This window comes from Leopardus geoffroyi, chromosome B4, assembly GCF_018350155.1.
Source record: "Leopardus geoffroyi isolate Oge1 chromosome B4, O.geoffroyi_Oge1_pat1.0, whole genome shotgun sequence".
NCBI classification, from domain to species: domain Eukaryota; kingdom Metazoa; phylum Chordata; class Mammalia; order Carnivora; family Felidae; genus Leopardus; species Leopardus geoffroyi.
This window is the reverse complement of record NC_059341.1, coordinates 51573978-51593988: the sequence shown is the minus strand read 5'-3', so window position 1 is coordinate 51593988 and position 20011 is coordinate 51573978. Positions and strand designations below refer to the sequence as shown.

The following is a 20011-nucleotide window of genomic DNA, read 5'->3' as shown; positions in this document are numbered from 1 at the left end:
CTGATTAGGTCATAAGTTGTGTTTATGACCTAATCGTATATCATATAAGCACATGAGCAAGAGAGGTGTCTTGGAATTTACTTCCATGCTTTTCTTTTTAGATTTCCCCATTATTTCTTCTTGATGCAATAACTACTTGTTGCTCTTAAATTGCTTCATTGTTTCTAAACTATAAAGCATCACTCTGTGTACTGATACAGTTTTTCCCCTAAATGCTACCTCACCATCTAGGAGGGAGGCAGGCAATATTTCTGGTGCACACTGCATTATTATGAAATGTTCTTGGAACCTACCCACCTGGTGTTGACCTGTGGTTTGCAGTAACTTCTGGGTCTGTGTCTTAATTGCTTTCTGTCTATGAACAATATGTCCTGTTTTTGTTATGGTCTTACAGTTTTATCTTACTGCTTTAATATATCCTGCATAATGCTAACAAGATAATACATAAAATAACACACTTCAAGAAAATAACGAATGGGGTAGAATTTTTTGTTTCAAAAGTTTTTATGTTTTTGAATTTTTTTTAATGTTTATTTATTCTTGAGACAGAGGGAGACAGAGTGTGAACAGGGGAGGGGCAGAGAGAGAGGGAGACTGAATCCAAACAGGCTCCAGGCTCCGAGCTGTCAGCACAGAGCCCTATGCGGGGCTCAAATTCATGAACCATGAGATCATGACCTGAGCCGCAGTCAGATGCTTAACCGACTGAGCCACCCAGGTGCCCAAGAGTTTTTATGTTTTTAAACTTTTGAAGGCAGGAGAGAACGTGGAAGTTTAATGGCAAATTCTATAATAAATGTTTTGAAAATTCTTCCTAATTTTATTTTTCTAGCCATTTCTTTCCACCTCAAATCATTTTATAAATTTCACTTTTTTTCAAACATTTATTTACTTTTGGGAGAGTGCAAGCGGGGGAGGGGCAGAAAAGGGGACAGAGGATGGAAGCTAGCTCTACAATGACAGGAAGTGGGCTCTTCGATGACAGGCTGACAGCAGCGAGCCAGATGTGGGGCTCAAACTCACAAACTGCGAGATAATGCCCTGAGCTGAAGTTGGATGCTCAACTGACTGAGCTACCCGGGTGCCCCTATAATCTTCATTTTTATTTTATTTTTATTTTTTTAAAAATTTTTGTAAGTTTTTACTTATGTATGTATGTATGTATGTATGTATTTATTTATTTATTTATTGAGAGAGAGAGAGAGAGAGAGAGAGAGAGAGAAGAGAGAGCACAAGTAGGGGAGGAACAGAGAGCAAAGAGGAGAGAATAATCCCCAGCAGGTTCCACACACTGCAGAGCCTGATGAGGGGCTTGAACCCATGAACTGTGACATCATGACCTGAGTCGAAGTCAGACACTTAACCAATGTGCCCCTATAATCTTCATTTTTAATTAGAGAGTGACTCAGTGCTTCCTAATTGTACTTCTGTGCATTTGCTGTTGGATCCTGTGTGCACCTTGTCTTATAAATTTAGACTTGCAGGTTTATGGCTCTCAGCAATATTCCTGATGCCAAGTGTATTGATTCAGACTGTCATTTCAAAAAATTTTGTAAAAGGTTATTTTATTTATTTATTTTTTTTGATTAGGGTAAGATAGAGCGTGTTGCCCATACTCATGAGCCATGAGATGAATAGTGTTCCTACAAGTTAGATTAATTTTTATTTTCACCACACTATCCTGGTAAGTATAGAAAAATCACAACTATAAGGATTGGTAGAAGTAACTCTATGGTACAACTATTTCTAAACCAGCTCTCTCCCTAGGAGTCCTTCAGAGGAGTATATATTCCATGTGCAAAGCAATATGGTATTCAAGTCACTGATAGAGGTTTTCCCTATTACTTTCAAAGTTTTCTGTCCTAAATGTTCAGAAGCTGAGGCACTTGGCATTTAAAATAGCTTGCAATTACAACCAGACCTTTCAGATAAGAACACATCTGAGTTACAAAAATGAAACAAAAATGAAAAACATCAAGACCATTATATTTGAACTACCTATTCAGCCCTTATTTCATAGTCAACTTGGAAAAAAAACTATTGTTTGTAGTTTGGGTATTACATGGTCATTTGTAAGATGTATAGTTGTTTATAGTTCAAAATATTCAGATTAAATCAGTGTTTGCTCATATTTCTATATAAATTTATATTATTTTCTAAAATTACTCCAACATTGTGATATTTAATGTTGTGGCTAAAATGCAGTATCTGTTGGCAGAATTAGAGTATTATCTTATTAAACTACTTTTATAGGTTCATAATCAATATTAGAACATCCTAGGGCAAAGGCAAGAAACACATATGTTATGAGTAAAAGACTGTTTTTCACATAACATTTATTTGATTAATTTTTAATTGTTCTACATAGATGAAAAGATTTCATCACCAGCACTTCTACCCCCCCCCTCCAGTTCTAATTAATAAGTGAAGTTGTTTTTTAAAAAATTTCTTTTTTGGCTTTTATATACCTTTTTTGTAACTACCAATTTGGGCTAAAGAATTTCTATGTTACCCATGTTGACACATGAGCTATAGTTTAGCTCCTGGCTTGCCAAATTACAATATCATTTTTATGTCATCTGTTGTGGAAACTTTTTAAAATTTTTTTTAAATGTTTATTCCTTTTTTGAGAGGGAGACAGAGCATGAGCAGGGGAAGGGCAGAGAGAGAAGGAGACACAGAATCTGAGGGAGGCTCCAGGCTCTGAGCTGTCAGCACAGAGCCCAATGCTGGGCTCGAAATCACGAACCATGAGATCATGACCTGAGCCGAAGTCAGGCACTTAATCAACTGAGCCATCCAGGTGTCCTGGAAACTCTTTTTAAAAAATTATTGGTTAAAATCCTGGAATCCTTTGGCAACTCTGTGGTTCTTACCTGAACTAGCTGTGGGAGATATTCCAGTAGTTCATCATTCAAGAGGTTGTCTAATTGTTGAACTGCCACTTTACGAATTTCTTGATCTGGAAAACTAATACAAAGTATATATATCTATTAAGCTATTAGTGGTATGGAATAATCCATGAGAAATGTCAGGGAGAAGAGAGAATGAATTCCACCCCCGGCACGTAAGATAAAATAATAATCTCACAATCAATTAAGATGATAATTAGCACCAAATTATTTTTCTACATTCTCTACTCTCATATGAACTGAAGTAAAATGCCCTTTCAACTAGATTTCCTTGTAAACTTGGGTTTAAGTCAGAATTGTTAGCTTTCTCGTCTATAAAGGATTGTAGGATAGCTAAAATCTTGAAACTCTTTGCCGTACATTTTGCTAAGAAAATTATTACCAGTTGGAGACCTGATAGCTTATATAATTAAAAATGGGATATAATATATTTAAATGAGTTTTGGCTAGGTCATAATGAAAAACCAGAAATCTAAAGTACCTTACAATAAATAAACAACAATAATTTAATAAGACTAAATATTACTAGAATATGAAGTTCTTGAGGGTAACTGCCTTATTCAATTTTGGACTTCATATGTCTGTTGTAAGATTAAGCACCCATTAGACACTTAATAAATGTTTGTTACTGAACTAAATTTATGAAAGTATTTAGCATTTGAAAATCTATTCCAGAAAACAATTAATCCTCAGATGGGCTCCTCAGACTGCCATCATCTTGTTCCATGAGAAGAATTAGATTCAATTATCTCCAAGCTCCTGGGAAGTGCCTAGAGATAACTTTTGGCATCATACTGTTTTGACGTGATTTTGACATACTGCTTTGACATGATTAGATATAACTGGGGCTTTGGTGAGAAAAATTAATTTTAAATAAATATGTTTTCAGAAAAAAATCAATATGCATAATTTAAAACTTGAAGGAACGGGGCACCTGGGTGGCTCAGTCGGTTGGGCGTCCGACTTCAGCTCAGGTCATGATCTCACAGCTTGTGAGTTCAAGCCCCGCGTCAGGCTCTGTGCCAACAACTCAGAGCCTGGAGCCTGCTTCAGATTCTGTGTCTCCCTCTCTCTCTGCCCCTCCCCTGCTCATGCTCTGTCTCTCTCTGTCTCAAAAATAAATAAAAACATCAAAAAAAAAATAAATAAAACTTGAAGGAACTACTTACAGTAACTGATTGAAAAAACAAGTACATAAATAAATAAACAAAAGCCAAAAATCTTTTTGTATGGAAACAAACTGAATGCTTTCAACCAATCAGGAGAGAGTTCTGAAGATTGGCTCCCAATACTATGGAGATCAGGAAACTTTTAAAGTCTATAATGTCCAGTCTCTTTTCAGCATATTAGGTTACTGAAGGGTGAAATGAATACTATGCAGCTACAGTGTCAAGAAAAAATTGGTATTACTTAATATCTCTCAACTGTCCTTGATAGCAGCTTGAAATGTAATGCATAAATGTAATGTTTTACATAGTTTTTCTTAAGTTAAACTGAGTATTTTAATTGCAACAAAAATTTCACTTCCAAGGTTAGTCACTCAAAACCCTTATTTCTGACCTGCAAATGTTTTTCCTATAATTTTCTCCCTTTGAGCAATCTAGCAGTAAGACCTAGTAAGAACTGTAGTCCAGACCCATCTTCTGAAGTACTGCTAAGGTCAGAAGATGCCACCATAACATCAAGTGCAGGTGAAGAGCAGAAAGGGTGCAATAAAAATGCAAAGCTAGAAGAAGGTCAGCTTGTTTTAGCACACTTACACTACTTTCTCCTAACTAAATGTGATTGATTCAAATTTATTGCTCTCAATTACTAAGCCATTTGTCTGAAGCTTGTAGACATCAAGGTCAGTTTGAGGACAGTTTGAAGTCTTAGAGGAAAGAGTTACTTGGAACATTTTGCTGCCTAAGTGATGACTTAAGTCAGATACTAGTCACCCATGCTTTCTTTTGTGTGTATTTTATATTATTGGTACGAATGAAAACAGAAAGAAATAAAGAAACAAACATCACAATGAAACAAAATTCTTTGGTGAACACTATACCTCTAACTGTGTATTTATTTCCATATACTGGAATGTAAACTCCATGAAAGCAGAAAATTTTTGCCTGTTTTGTTCATGGAGGTGTCCCAAATGCCTCCAGACTGGTGAACATCCTGTACATATTTTTTTTTGAAGAATGTTTAAACTGAATTATCTTTCCAACTAAAACATCTCTGCTGCTAGACTTTTCTATCATGGTTTGTGTTATTATCTTTCTCCAATCATGTAGATCTAAAATTTCGAGTCATATTTTCCCCTCTTTTGCCCTCTTCATCGAATTCCCCCCCCCTTTCCCATCTGGCAAAATTCAACTGATCTCTGAAGTCAAAACTCAAGGGCTGATTTACCTGGAAAGCTGTTTCAGCTACTTTGTAGCCTCCTGTAGAGTTTATCACACTCTTCTCAGTGGGATTCTATATTATGTACTTGGTTGAAGGCAGGCTCATTCATTATAAATCCCTGATACAAGCACAGTTAAATAATAAGCTCCTAGTAGTCTCTTATCTTTATATCTAATCAGTTGCCAAGTTCAGTGGACTTTTCTATCCTAATGGCTCTAGCATTATGCCTGTTTTTAGTTTCTTCTGCATCTAGCTAGTCTAGGCCATAATTATCCCATGCTGGTATTAATATTTTTCATAGTAATGCCTTAAAAATTTCCCTAAATTATTTCTTTTTAAAATATCCTTTTCTTTTGGGGAGAGCACAAGCAGGGGAGGGGCAGAGAGAGGGGGATAGAGGATCAGAAACAGGCTCTGCGCTGACAGGCTGACAGCAATGAGCCTGAGACAGATGTGGGGCTTGAACTCACAAACTGCCAGATCATGACCTGAACCCAAGTTGGATTCTCAACCGACTGAGCCACCCAGGTGCCTCCTCCCTAAATTATTTCTAAATTCACTTGTTATAAAACTTTAAATGGTTTTCTATTTCCAATGGGCCTCTCTTAGGTCCATACTGCTTATCTAGATAGCCAAGGCTAGCCAAACATGAGATTTTTCTCCTACTGTAATACTGAATAAACTGCTCTGGCTGACTCACTGATTATTTTTATTCTGAAAATGTCATGGGCATTCTCACCTTTGTGAGCACTGTAACCCCCACGTGGAACAGCTTCTCTTCTCAGAGTTTGACTTCTTCTTCAAAATGTGGTCAAATGCTTTTAAAGGTTACTACCCCAATGTTTACTAATCACTTCTTTGAACTCTAAGGGCATTGACTGGCTGACTCCATTGGGCAATTAGGATATGCTAGTGTTTATTAGAATTTATCATTTTTATATATGTGCCATCATTCTCAACTAGTGAATAAATCAACTGAAGATAAGAATTGTTCTATACTCTCTTTTTAATTCTTAGGATTTAGCACCATGCTCCATACGTGTTGGGTCATTAATAAAAATGCACTGATTGTGATGATAATAATGAGAAAAATCATACTATTGAGCCCATTTATCTTGCTGTTCTCTGAAATAATTTACATTGGTAGCAATAGATTTAACTCAAAAATACCACTTATATAAGTTCCAGGGGTGTTTTAATTTGTTTTCTCTCAGTCAAAAGAGTGAGAAAAAAACAAATCTGAATGTAATAAAGAAGAAGGATGTATTTTTTTTTCAGACTTTTTCAGGAGTAGAACAAACCCTAGCAACATCTATACACTCAAAAAGAAAAATTTTATATTTGTATTAATATGTAAAAATGCTGGAAAGAACATTTTTGCACATTAATGGAAAGGAATGGATCTTTTTATTCACTACTGTTGCATTTAGTTTAGAAAGAAATTGGAGGAGAAATTGCTAAGAAGCTAACCACATGACATCCCAAGATGTGACTAAGGCCAAACAACAGTAAAGCATATCCAAATATAACTTTCATTTGCTTATTTTAGGAAGAGTTGGCCACATTAAAAGAGATGTTGGCAGTGTTAGTGGAGCTCCTGGGAAATGTGCCCCCTCATACATTGCTGGCAGTATATAGCAGAATGTATTAAAAAATTTTTTTAATGTGATTATTCCTTGATCTAACTATTTACTTTTGAGAATTTATCCTAAAAAAATAATCAGAGCTATGCATAAGGATATGTGTAATTGGAAATAACACAAATGTCTAAGAATAAAAAGTTAACTAAGCTATGACCATATGGTAGAATATATGTAGTCTAAAAATATTCAAAGAATACTTAATGATATGAAAATATTATGAAAAATGTATGCAGTATAATACCAGCATGTACATAAAAGTGTGCATATTTCTCCATAGGCTTGACAAAGAGATGAGAAAAATAAAAAAATTAATATCAAATACCTGAATATTAATACTAAATTTCACAGATGACTTTAGTTTTCTTTTTTTAAGCTTATTTTTTTTTAAGTTTTTCAAACTTTACGTAAAGTTACATTGGTTACTAAAATATAAGGATTTTTTAAAATTAAGGCTCATTTAAATAATTATGAATATATTTGAATAAGTACAAGTTCATTATCAGTACTAGAAAAAAGCTCAAAATCATATGTCCCTTTAAGAGTAAACATCATTGTGTAAAAGAACAAGTATATTTTTTGTGCTGATTTAAAATTTTCTTTAGTATAATAGGTCCAAACATGGATCTCTGCCTCTACAGAATTTATGCTTGATACCTTTTCAGGGCCCTGAACTCAGGCAAAGATCAATGGATAAATATGTTCCACAAATCTTGGCATTTCTTGCCTGTGATGTTGTCTGAAATTGTTTAAACATTCTCATGGGATATAGTTATTGGCATTTCATGCTCAGTAACACATTCCTCAATGAGGTGAGGGCTACCCATATTTTCTGACTGTCATGTGATATTTACAGACTGAAATGTCACATGTGACAGAAGAACTACAACTTATTTTGCATTTTCCACAAGCCAGGCTATTGTACTTTCCAATGACCTGATTTGCTTGAAAAGTATACATAATGCCTGCCAATAATAAAGCAGGGTCCACTCTCCAGTGATTCTGCTAACCTTGGGACTACTAATTACTTGAGGCACGGATATGATACCTTGAGTCTGGGGAAGAAACAAAAGTATCATTAGAAGATTCATCAGGCTGATATTAACTAGGTCCTTATTTATTTAAATTTGTAAGAAACTTGCTTATATTCATACAGAAAATAGACCATTTACAATGTAATAAATGGTGATCTATCAGATTTGAGATATTAAAAAGATACAAGGTCAGTAAAATTCTATTACTTGTTGGAGAGGAGATCATGTAAAGTGAAAGGAATTTTCATTTATTATGAATTTTTAAAATTAGGTGTAACGGGAATTCATGTGAAGTAATCGTCTCTTTAAGGTTACTCATCATTTTTTAATTGTTCATTTAAGTAACTTTAGGTTACTTAATTTACTTTCCAAGCATGTCGGAATAGGGGAGCAAAACCAATTTGATCAAAAGCAAAACATCAGACTGGCTTACTATTCAGTTTTATATGAGTTTCATGAGCAGTGATTCTATCTATTCAGTGTTTAGTTTCCTCGAAATTGAGCTAACAATTGAGCCTCTGCCTTCTGTAAAAGGACATAATACCACAGCTAAGATAAATATAACTCTGTACAATAATTGTTAAGGAAGCATTTAAAAATTGCACATGGTCCATTGTCCAATGAGTTCATTTAAACACAAAGAAAAAAAATACTCCTTGAAGACTAGGATTATAAAAGTTAATAAAAGGAATCTAAGACATGGTTAAAAACTCAAAGGTGAAAAAATTAGGTAAAATGAAAGCAACTTCAAGATAAATATTTTCAAAGGAACTTCAGGGAAATATCAAATCTGTATTTTGCCAACAGTGTAAACACAAGGTTTATAGTCAAGCAGAGGATTAAGTTGGAAGGGTAATCCTTATGTGGGCAGGAAAGGAAGAGTATCAAATATGTAATAACTCTTTAGTTCAAGCTGGAAGTAGAAACTGACCAGTGTTTAGGGTTCTCCTGTTTTGGGTCTCAAGAACCTTTCAGCACTCTTAAAAATTATGGAAGACACCAAAGAGTTCTCATTTATGTGAGTTATATCTATCACGAATTTCCATATCAGAAACAAAACCAGGGCATTTAAGAAATATTTATCAATTCATTTAAAGTAACATCAATAACCCCTTTAAATGTTAACATAAACAATATATTCCTATGAAAAATCGCTATGTTTTCAAAAATAAAGAAAATATTTAGAGACAAGAGTGACACTGTTTTAGATTTTTGTAAGTATCTGTAACATCTGGCTTAATAGAAGACAGCTAGATTCCCCTATCTGTTTCTGTATTAAATCTGTTGTAATACTGCATGTCAGAAAACACTCTACACCCATGAATGAATGCATGTGACAAAGGCAAGTGACATATTAGAATTATTATGGAAATAATCTTGAGCTTGCAACACCCCTGTAAGCACTTCGGGGATTGCAAACCTAATTTTGAGAACATAGTTTTGGCATGAGTTATTGTTGTGGGCCCATAAGTCAAGGAATCAGTACCTGTGGTCTCTTTTGAAGACAGAAGTACATCAACTTATCTTTTCCCTGAATGACAAATTGGCTTTGAAGTCATGTGACCAACACTCAGATTTGGGAAACATCATTCCTCCTCTCTTCCCTCAATCATTTACAACCCTTCTCAGAGGGCTATAGGAACATCACCAAGGATCCCGACAATCTTCAAAAGGGACAGTGGCATCATGAAGTGAAATTTTAACAGAAAAATACACCTTACAACTTCTTCCATCTGACTAGTTATTTTGTGACTTCTATTCCTTTCTCATTTTCTCCCCATATCTTGTTTTTCTCTTTTGTTCTTCTTTTTCTAGTTTGAAAGATGATACAAGGTCAATATCTGGCTCAAAGAATTCTTGAAGTGATGGGTAAAAGCCAAATGTGACGTAACAAATGCCAACCTTTAAAAAATATCAACTTTGGGTAAAATGAAAAGCAAAGAAATCTGAGATCAAATTTAAGTGTAACAGAAATGTCAGACTTCAGAATACATAGTAAGAATTCATGCAGAATGCCATGAGGCTATTCACAGTTAAAAGCTGCAATGTCAGGTTAGAATTAGAAAACTATCAGAAGTACAGAACAGTTTCTCCACCAGGTTTTGAGTCTGATGACACACTCAGCATCATCTTGGAAGAAAATGTCAATATGAATGTATTTGCTATTTTTCTAGTACTAAAAATGATCAGATGTGACAGAAGAAATTTCTTTCTAGAGAAAGTGGGGAATAAGGATTCTTTAAGATGATTGTAAATCTCTACCCACTGAATAATTCATGTTCGTTCAAGGATTTTCACATGATTGCAGAATATTAGAATTCAAGGAAACTTGGAGACCTGGTTCAATCTCCTAATTATACAGATGAAGAATCTAAAAGTCAGAGAGTTTGAGCTGTTTGCTCAAGGCCATTTGTTAGTGGCACTAAAACTGGAATCCAAATACCCAGAACACTAGGCCAGGAGGCTTTCGATAGTACTTCTAGCAAGACCTTTTTATCTTTTGACTAGGTATTATCATATATACTTACATGAAATCCACAAGACAGGCCTGAAAATATTTATTTTACTTAGTGCATTCTTCTAAATGGATCAATAGAGATGCATAATAGGGAGAAGTATTATTTATCTAACTGGATGGGGATATTGTCCCAGTCATGACCCAGTAGGCGTAAGTATGAATCCTAGATCCAAAGATATTTGGAACTGTGCAGAGATATTTCCTGATGGATAGTCTATGGATTTGCATATAGAAATTGGGAATTAACTGTATATTTATGGTATTAATTAATCAGACTTATTTATACTTAAAGAGTAGTTATTGATTTTGTTCTATATGTTTACACTTTGATTTTACTTACAGACAAGCTTAGAAAAGCACTACATAAAGCAACTGGTGTAATGAAGGCACCATGTAGAAATTTTGTGTTTGGATGGATTTAACATTACATGCAAAGCAGCATGATGTTATGGAAAAGAATGAGGGATTTTGAGCTTAAATATGAAGGATCTTGTTTTCCTAGCTTACACTTTCTCTCTCTTTTTAAGCAAATTTATCTATACCCTTGACTTAATTCCCATCCTTCTGTGGATGATTTCCAAATTGTATTCTCTCGCTTAGATTTTCCCTTGAACCATCACTGGCTATCTCAAGGACATCTCAAAGCTAATCTATCCCAACCTGAATGGGAAGGTTAATCTATAATCTGTTACCCAGAGTGCTCCCTCTTAGCAAATGTTTCCATTTTCTACCTACTTGCATTATAAAGAAACCTAGAAGTAATCCTTGACATCCTCCTTTTTTCACTGCCCTTCCCCTATCTTCTCACTTTTACTCCTAAATGTTCTGATTCTGTTCATTTTATTACATCACCACTACCACCCTTGTAAGGCTGACTTCCTATCCTCTGACACTTGGACTACTTCTATAGCTTCCTAACTGTCTTGCCTCATTTACTTTTGCTTCTCTCACCAAATTTATGCTTCGCTCAGAAGCCAGAGTGATCTTTAAAAGATGCAAATCTGTTCAAAATATTCCCTCACTTAGAACCATTTGTCCTTTCCCAATGCTACTAGAATAAAGATCAAGTTGCTCAACATGGTCCTGTTTAGATGTCCTTAGAACACCAGTTCTCGCTCTATCTTAACATATCTGCTAATCTTACAATATACATTTCTTCCCTGGACTCTAGGAATGCTGGCTCTCTTTCAGCTTCCTGAATTAAGTTTCTGCCCCAGGGCCCTTTCATGGATCCCCTCTTCCCAGAAACTCTTTTCTTATTCTTCCCTTTCATCAATTCATTCCCACTCATCCTTTGGATCTGAGCTCAAACTTCCTCAGGGAAGACTTTTCCCACTTAGTAGAAAAGGTTTGGTTCCTTTGTAACATGCTTTCATAGAACCATGTACCTTTCATTCAGAGCTGTTAGAACACCTGCCATTTTACATTTATAATATGGCATGACCTATTTCCCTCCACCTCCAGTAGATGGCAACTCCATAAAGGCAGGATTATATTTCTTTTTTGTGCATTATGCTAGCTGTAGGGCCAAATGAAGTGCCTTACATGAATAAGCCATCAGTAAATATCCATTGAGTAAATGAGCAGACAAATTTGGCTTCAATTTCTTCTTCTGTAAAATGGGGATCAATAAAATCGGGGAAATTGTAAATGTTGCTAATAATATTAAAGAAGTTGTTTTGTAGAACAAATCGTGTAACGTGAAAATGCTTTGTAAGCTATGTCATTCAGTTGTGAATTATTTATTATTAAGCTGCTAATTCTTTCATCATACACATTTTAAGAAGTAAATTTAATTTATTGAAGCTTAATTGAAATGAAATTATTCCCATGGATTTATTGATATTTACAGTTTGGTATTGAAAGACTCTGAAAACTCTAAACGATGTAATTATGATGAGGAGGATAGTAATGATAAAGATGATTGGTAGAATTTTATTGAATGGTCTAATAAGTACCTTATCATAATAGGTACATAATGTTATTATCTATCTACGAAGCAGTAGAGCTAGATTCGTCTGATTTCAAAGTTTTTGCTGTCAACTGTGAAATTTGGAAGCAACACCAGAAACTTTCTAAAAGTGCACAAAGACAAGATATTTATACAAGGTATATTGGGTTTATGCTATACCACATTTCTCATTCTAAGTATATCAGAAGAATATTGACTCTTCCTTCATAGAGAAAATATTGGAACTTCCACATTTTTCTCTTCTGCATTCATACTTATCTATAATTGTATTCATATTTTTCCTTGCCTCCCACCTGAGGGGAAGAAGTTACTCTCTTCCTTTCCTCGGATAAAATTACCGTTTGTACTCTTATTCCAGGCTAGTGGCTGTTGGTACCATCTCATTTTGCTACTTCACCCATCCCTCTACTTTTGGATCTTCCCTTCATGCATCTTTCAACTCAATTCGTAAACATGCTTGAAGCTATTTTATTTGAACAACCATACAAATACCAAACCTCAAAGCCTTTCCCATCAGTCTTATTTCAAGAGTCACAATTTATCTAATTTATTTCTTCCATTTGCTCTTTAGGATCTTGAAGTATGGCATCCAATTTTACTACAGTATTAAAACTGCTCTCACTAATACCATCAGTGACTGCTCATTTTTCAATCCATTGATTTGATTTTAGACTTAATTTTATTTAACACTTCTTTAAAGACTTTGAAAACCTTTTTTTATGAATTCTAAATTACTACCCCTTTCTCGCTCTCCTCCGACTTCTTGGTCATTCTTCCTGTTGCCTTTTCCAGCTTTGCTTGCTTTATGCTGCTCTTAAAATGTTGCTACTCTCCGGGGTTCCATCTTTGCCTCTTTCTTTACTTCCTCCACATACGTACATGCAGTGCCTCTACTTCTTGGCTTCAATTACTGCTTTCAAACCAATAATTCATATATTATTTTTCAAGCTTTGGTTTCTCTTCTAGGCTTCAGATCTGAATATACAACTGTATACTGGTCACCTTCTCCTAGGTGTCCCACAGGTTTTTGTTTTGTTTTGTTTTAATGTGTTTTTATTTTTTGGGAGAGAGAGAGAGAAAGAGCTAGAGTGGGGTAGGGGCAGAGAGAACGAGACACACACAGAATCTGAAGCAGGCTCCAGGCTCTAAGCTGTCAGCACAGAGCCTGATGTGGGGCTCGAATCCACAGACTGTGAGATCATGACGTGAGCCAGAGTCGGCGCTTAACTGACTAAGCCACCCAGGCGCCCTTGTCCCACAGGTTTTTAACTATGCAACATGTCCAAAACAGAACTCTATATCTTACATCACCTAGATTTTCTTTTTTCTATAACCCTTGTCTTGATTAACAATATAGTTTTCTATCATTTACCCAAAACGGAAAGCTCAAATTCTTCCTTATCTCTTCTCCTTTTTTCACTTTCCTCTGAAATGTTTCTCAGATCTGCTCTGTGGAACTCTACTATTTTTCAGGCCCAGATCATTTTTCAAATGCACTATTTCAGTACTTGACATCTATCTAATATCCTTGCTCTCATTGTCTTTTTTTAGTTCATCCTTCACATTGGTGCCAGAATTATCCTTGTATAATATAAATCTGATTCTATGACTTCCATTCTTCACAAAATTCCATGGGCTGCAGAAATGCGTCAGTAGTAACTACCTGGCTCATGAGACCTAAAACATCCTAACTAACCTATCCTTTTCAGTCTTGTCTCACAGTACAATTCCCTTCTAATATGACATTAGATTACTCACTATTCTCTGAAACTCCATAACTGTCCATATGTTAGCCTTTCTTCCAGAAAGGCCATTTCCTATCTTCTCCACTCAGTAAATTACTATGAATATTTCAACTCAGCTTTCAATTCCTTTGTGAAGATTTCCTTACTTTTTCAGAAAGAATTTGCCTCTCTCTCCTTTGGGCACATATAGCACTTAATACTTTGATTATAGTATGGAGTATATTGTGGGGCAATCTTTAGCATAAGTATTGTTCTCTTATTGTTTTTTAGGGATAGCCACTATGTCTTATTATTCAGTCTCCTTGATTCGTTGCAGGTCAATTTCCAAGTACACATATGTGTGTCAATATATAAATGGGAAAGATACATCATTATCAATCACTTAACTATTTAGTCTAATGTGAAAGTTATAACTGTCTCTCTCTTCCATATTCCATATTACCAATTTGCAATGCTAGTCAAAAATGTCTTTATTATAAATTAATCTCTACAATAAAAGATGTAATGGCTTTGTGCAAACATGTTTATGAAACATTTTTCCAAGGAAACTGATTTTGGAAGCTAAGGCACTGCCTGTTAAGCATTGTTCTTCTTCCCGCAAAATAATAATTTTACATCCTGTGGGATGGCAAGTTCTGGTACCTTGTCAAATTTTTATTTAAGTTTCTGATGTAATCCTCTGATGCCAGTTCAGAGTTGCTATTTTTAAATGAATACTTTCCTTGAACTGTCTTTTAATTCCTTGGGTAATTTCTGCTTGCTATTAGCAGTTGAATAGTTATGCCTGTGCATCAGAGTTCAAGAAAATAGCAACCATCTGCCAAGAACCACAGACCTTCGCCCTTGGTCTCTGGTATTCTGACAGCACTGCCTTCTCTAATGGAAATATCAGTACCCAGTGAGCATACTGCTGGCACTCAGTAGTGGAAATATTAACACCCTATGGCCTACGCTAGGTAAATTAAATCTCAACATGTCTCTTGCTAAAAATAAACCAAAAGGAGATGGTGAATCTTTGGATGGGATTAAACAAACAGAAATATTAAAAATTTTTCTGAGCTAGAAATGGAGCACACCAGTTCTCAAGAGGTTAAACCATTGGAAAAATAAACTATTCAAAGGAGAAAAAATACAGATCTCTGAAGACCTCACTCTGACAACTCACTTAACAAGCACAAACTGTTTGTTCTCAGAAAAGTCAGCTTTTGAATTTAGAGAAGTTGAAAGGTTCATTTTTGGAAACAGCTTGTCCTCAAGTTTTTTTTAGTAGTTCAGTTAAAGAGAGTGGGAGTCATAGAATGAGTGCAATGGAAATATTTTAACCTTTCCAGTGACCTTCTTTGGTGCATGATAAGGAACTGTCCAATGTTCATATAAATCAAGTTTCTAATAAGTTTCCTGAATGATGCTTAATAAACAACACTTTACTTTGAAACCAGTCCCTATAATCTCTAAAAATCTGATTGTTTGGAAAAAAAGAAATTACACAGTGAAGTAGAAACATCCAAGCATGACAAGATGGTTAAGTACTGCTATTTACTATAAGACTATTTTAAGATAGTTTTATTTGCATATTTAATATGTAAATAGCCTTGGGGCACCTGGGTGGCTCAATCAGTTAAGTGTCCAACTTTGGCTCGGGTCATGATCTCACAGTTCCTGAGTTTGAGCCCTGCATGGGGCTCTGTGCTGACAGCTCAGAGCCTGGAGCCTGTTTCAGATTCTGTGTCTCCCTCTCTCTCTCTCTGCCCCTCCCCTGTTCATGCTCTCTCTCTCTCTCAAAAATAAATAAATATTAAAAAATTAATATGTAAGTAGCCTAGAGTATGTATGTAGAAAGGCTATAAGAATAGTGGTTAAGATTTCAAGCTCTAAACCCAATGTTTATAGCAGCACTATCAACAATAGCCAAAGTATGGAAAGAGCCCAAATGTCCACTGACAGATGAATATATATAGAAGACATGGTATATATATACAACAGGGTATTACTCGGCAGTCAAAAAGAATGAAATCTTGCCATTTGCAACAACATGGATGGAACTAGAGTGTATTATACTAAGTGAAATTAGTCAGTCAGAGAAAGACAAATATCATATGACTTCACCCATATGTGGAATTTAAGATACAAAACAGATGAACATAAGGGAAGGGAAGCAAAAATAATATAAAAACAGGGAGGGGGATAAAACATAAGAGACTTAAATAGAGAGAACAATGTGAGGGTTACTGGAGGGGTTGTGAGTGGGGGGATGGGCTAAATGGGCAAGAGGCATTAGGGAAAACACTTGTTTGGATGAGCACTGGGTGTTATATGTAGGGGATGAATCACTGGATTCTACTCATAAAATCCTTATTGCACTATATGCTAACAAACTTGGATGTAAATTAAAAAGTAAAAAAATAAAATTAAAATATTTCAAGCTCTAAATCTCTGGATTTAACTTGAACTCCTCAATTTAATAGTGTAACATTGGACAACTTAATCTCTATAAGCCTCAGTTTCCTCATAGGTACAATTGGAATAATAATCAGATTTGCCTCATAGGGTTATTGTGGATATTAAAATTAGATGGTACTAAGTAGCACTAAGTAAAGATTTGATCTTTATTTTTAAAACACTGAGGTGGTGCCTGGGTGGCTCAGTCAGTTAAGCATCTGACTCTCTATTTCCGCTCAGGTCATGATCTTACAGTTGGTGAGTTTAAGTCCCATATCTAGCTCTCTGCTGTCAGCATGGAGCCAACTTCCGATCCTCTGTCTCTCTCTCTGCCCCTCCTCAGCTCATGTACACTCTCAGAGCACAAGCTCTCTCTCTCAAAAATAAATAAACATTAAAAAAAAAATAAAACATTGAGTCAAATAGATTTTCAGCTTCTGTTCAGGTAGAGAAGGCTCACTATAAGCAGAATTATGCTTTTTTTAAAATGTTATTTATTTTTGAGAGAGAGAGAGACAGAGTTCAAGTAGGGAAGGTGCAGAGAGAGAGGGAGACACAGAATCCGAAGCAGTCTCCAGGTTCTGAGCTGTCAGCAACAGCCCAATGTGGTGCTAGAACTCATGAACTATGAGATCACGATGTGAGCTGAAGTCAGAGGTTTAACCAACTGAGCCATGCAGGCACCCCCAGAATTATGCTTATTTATCAGGGATCAGAGAATATTGAAGTCTATTTAGGGAATTCTTTCATTTTACAAGCAATATTAATCCTTTTATTTTACAAGCAACTAAGCAATATTATAGGCTTCTTTCTGATAAAGATTTTTATAAGAGGCTCCCATGACTCCCAGAGCCAGCATGGGGTTGGGAACTCAGAATCCTGTCACAGCAGTGAGCAGTGTGGGGTGCCCCCCTGAGGTGCCCGTGGTACATTAAGTACTTACTGCTTGGTTTCAACCTTCTCTCCTGGCTGATGGGGTTCGCTGTCTTTGCTTTTGGACTATGGTTTTGGTTTGGAGGCACCATGAAGAATTTCTTATCAGAGAAGGGTTCACCTGACTAATTCTACATGAGGCTCTATGTGTTGGTTGGAACAGGGGTCCTGATAACAGTTGTGAGCTTCTTCGAGTGCTAGAAAGCCATGAGACAGTTGCATTGTGTGCTCAGCATTTTTACCTGCCTAGAGGTGATATTTGCTGCTGAAGTAACTATTGGAATATTTGTTTTTTATAGGCAAGGGTGTAGCTATAGGACGTGCTCAGACCATGTGTGTGGAGGCTTATAACTATTACCTTACAGAGAGTGAAAAAGGAAATAGGGCTGTCAGTACCTTCCACTCAACATTTCAGTGCTGTGAAACAAAAGCTCTGAAGAGATCCAACCCACAGAGCTGAAAGTGCTTCTAGGACACAAGCAATATATTGATGAGACTGGGACCATAATCAGTGTTAATTAAGCTTTAAGTCATCAAAATTTATTGGTATTGGAATCACGTAATCTTTCACATGATATTCAGCATGGTCCTTTGCTATGCAATACTAAACTCAAGAGATGGGATATGAAGCTACTTTGACATGAAAATTGTAACCTACAGCTTTCATACAGCTGTTGCAGGAGCTAGGTAATTTTTAACATTCATAGGACACTTAGGATCTAAAATAATTTGCCCTTAATTGTACATTTGCACCTGAATATACATTTGGCTAATTATTGGTTTACCCCTTGAGGGAATAGCTACTAATTATGTTGACTGAAAGCGTATTCGTGTGTGATCTGCCTATTTCTGGTATATACTTTATACATAATGAAATCTGTTTGATGGGAATTCCTGATTCTTGTTATGTCAGAGCAACAATCTATTTACCTCAGAAAAAAGATCAAAAAGCTCTGATAAAGTTTAAAAATGTGGGTATTGAAAAAAAAAGATTTTTCTAAGAAATAGTCTATAAACTTTATAAAAAAAGTATTCATCGACACATTTAAATATCTTTAAAATAGACCAAGATCTATCTTAGTAAAACAATAATAATCCCCTGCCACCCAATAAAGTGGGCTTATGCTTTAGAAACTAGAAAGTTGTTATATTGTCTGGTGAGAAAATTATGCTTTGGATATTACAGAGATTCATACCTCTATTTTTAACTTGACAATTATTATTTTCAAATTTTAATAGTGTTATTGAGATATAATTCAAATGTCATGCAATTCACTTAAAGTGTACAGTTCAATGGTTTTTAGCATATTCCCAGAGTTGTGTGACTATAACCACAGAAAGAAACTTCATGTTCATTATCAATCAACCCTCTTTTCCCCCAACCTCCCCTAGACCTAGGCAATCACTAATCTATTTTCTGTATCTATAGATTTGCCTATTCTGGACATTTCTTATAAATGGAATCATATAATGTGTGGTCTTCTGTGATGGGCTTCCTTCATTAAGAATAATGTTTTCAAGGTTTATTCTTGTTTTAACATGTATTAGTATTCATTCCTTTTTTTATTATTGAATAATACTACATTGTATGGATGGGCCACATTTTATTTATCCACAAATTAGTTATTGGCCATGTGAGTTGTTACTCCTTTTTTGTTGTTATAAATATTGCTGCTCTGAACATTCACATATGAGTTTTTGAGTGAACATGTATTTTATCTTGGATATATACTTAATAGTGGAATTGTTGGGTCATACAGTAACTCAGTGTTTAATATTTAAGGAACTGAAAATTGTTTTCTAAAATGATTGCACCGTTTTACACTCCCACCAGCAATGCATGAGTTTTTCAATTTCTCCACATCCTTGCCAACACTTATTGTTATTTGTCTTTTTGGTTTTGATTATAGCCATTCCAGTGAGTACGAAGTGGTATCTCATTGTGGTAGAAAAAGAAAACCCTTTCACCTCCTTTTCCATCCCAGAAGTTTTGACAAGTACACTAATTTAACATAAATCTAACTATATCAGTTTGAAAAGTCTTTTGTGTCACTCTCTCTTCCACATTTCTCCTCTGTAGGACCTTGAGAGAGAAATCAGAATAGAACTCTTCTCTGATTCTAGAGATTACAGACTTTCTTTATGGCATCACTGAACTGATGCTATCAAGACAGATTTAAAAAAGCTCGTCTTGGCTTTTAATATAGAATAGAAGCCAAAAAAGAGCTGTTTCCCCAAACTAGAGCCAGCTTCCACACTTGTTCCCATACATTTCTCCCTAACTATAAAAAGACATCATTCCTCCACCCCTGATTGCATCCTTGTGTATTTTATTCTGAGAGACTATCTGGAGAATAAATAACATATATTTACATATTATTATAATTTATTCTTATCATTATCATTGGCATATTAATTGTACACCTACTATAT

The 20011-nt window shown here is 35.4% G+C and overlaps 1 protein-coding gene and 1 pseudogene across 4 annotated transcripts in view; one reads left to right on the top strand and one right to left on the bottom strand.

Moving 5' to 3' along the window:
* The window catches only part of PIK3C2G (phosphatidylinositol-4-phosphate 3-kinase catalytic subunit type 2 gamma), a 355657-nt gene that overhangs the window by 196567 nt on the left and 139079 nt on the right, over positions 1 to 20011 (bottom strand). For all 4 annotated transcript variants that reach the window (XM_045463665.1, XM_045463664.1, XM_045463668.1 and 1 more), the window contains one exon: positions 2877 to 2970. In XM_045463665.1, the coding sequence (XP_045319621.1) occupies positions 2877 to 2970 (94 nt within the window). The remainder of the gene's footprint in view (positions 1 to 2876; positions 2971 to 20011) is intronic.
* Positions 9989 to 18206, top strand: LOC123590996 (annotated as a pseudogene).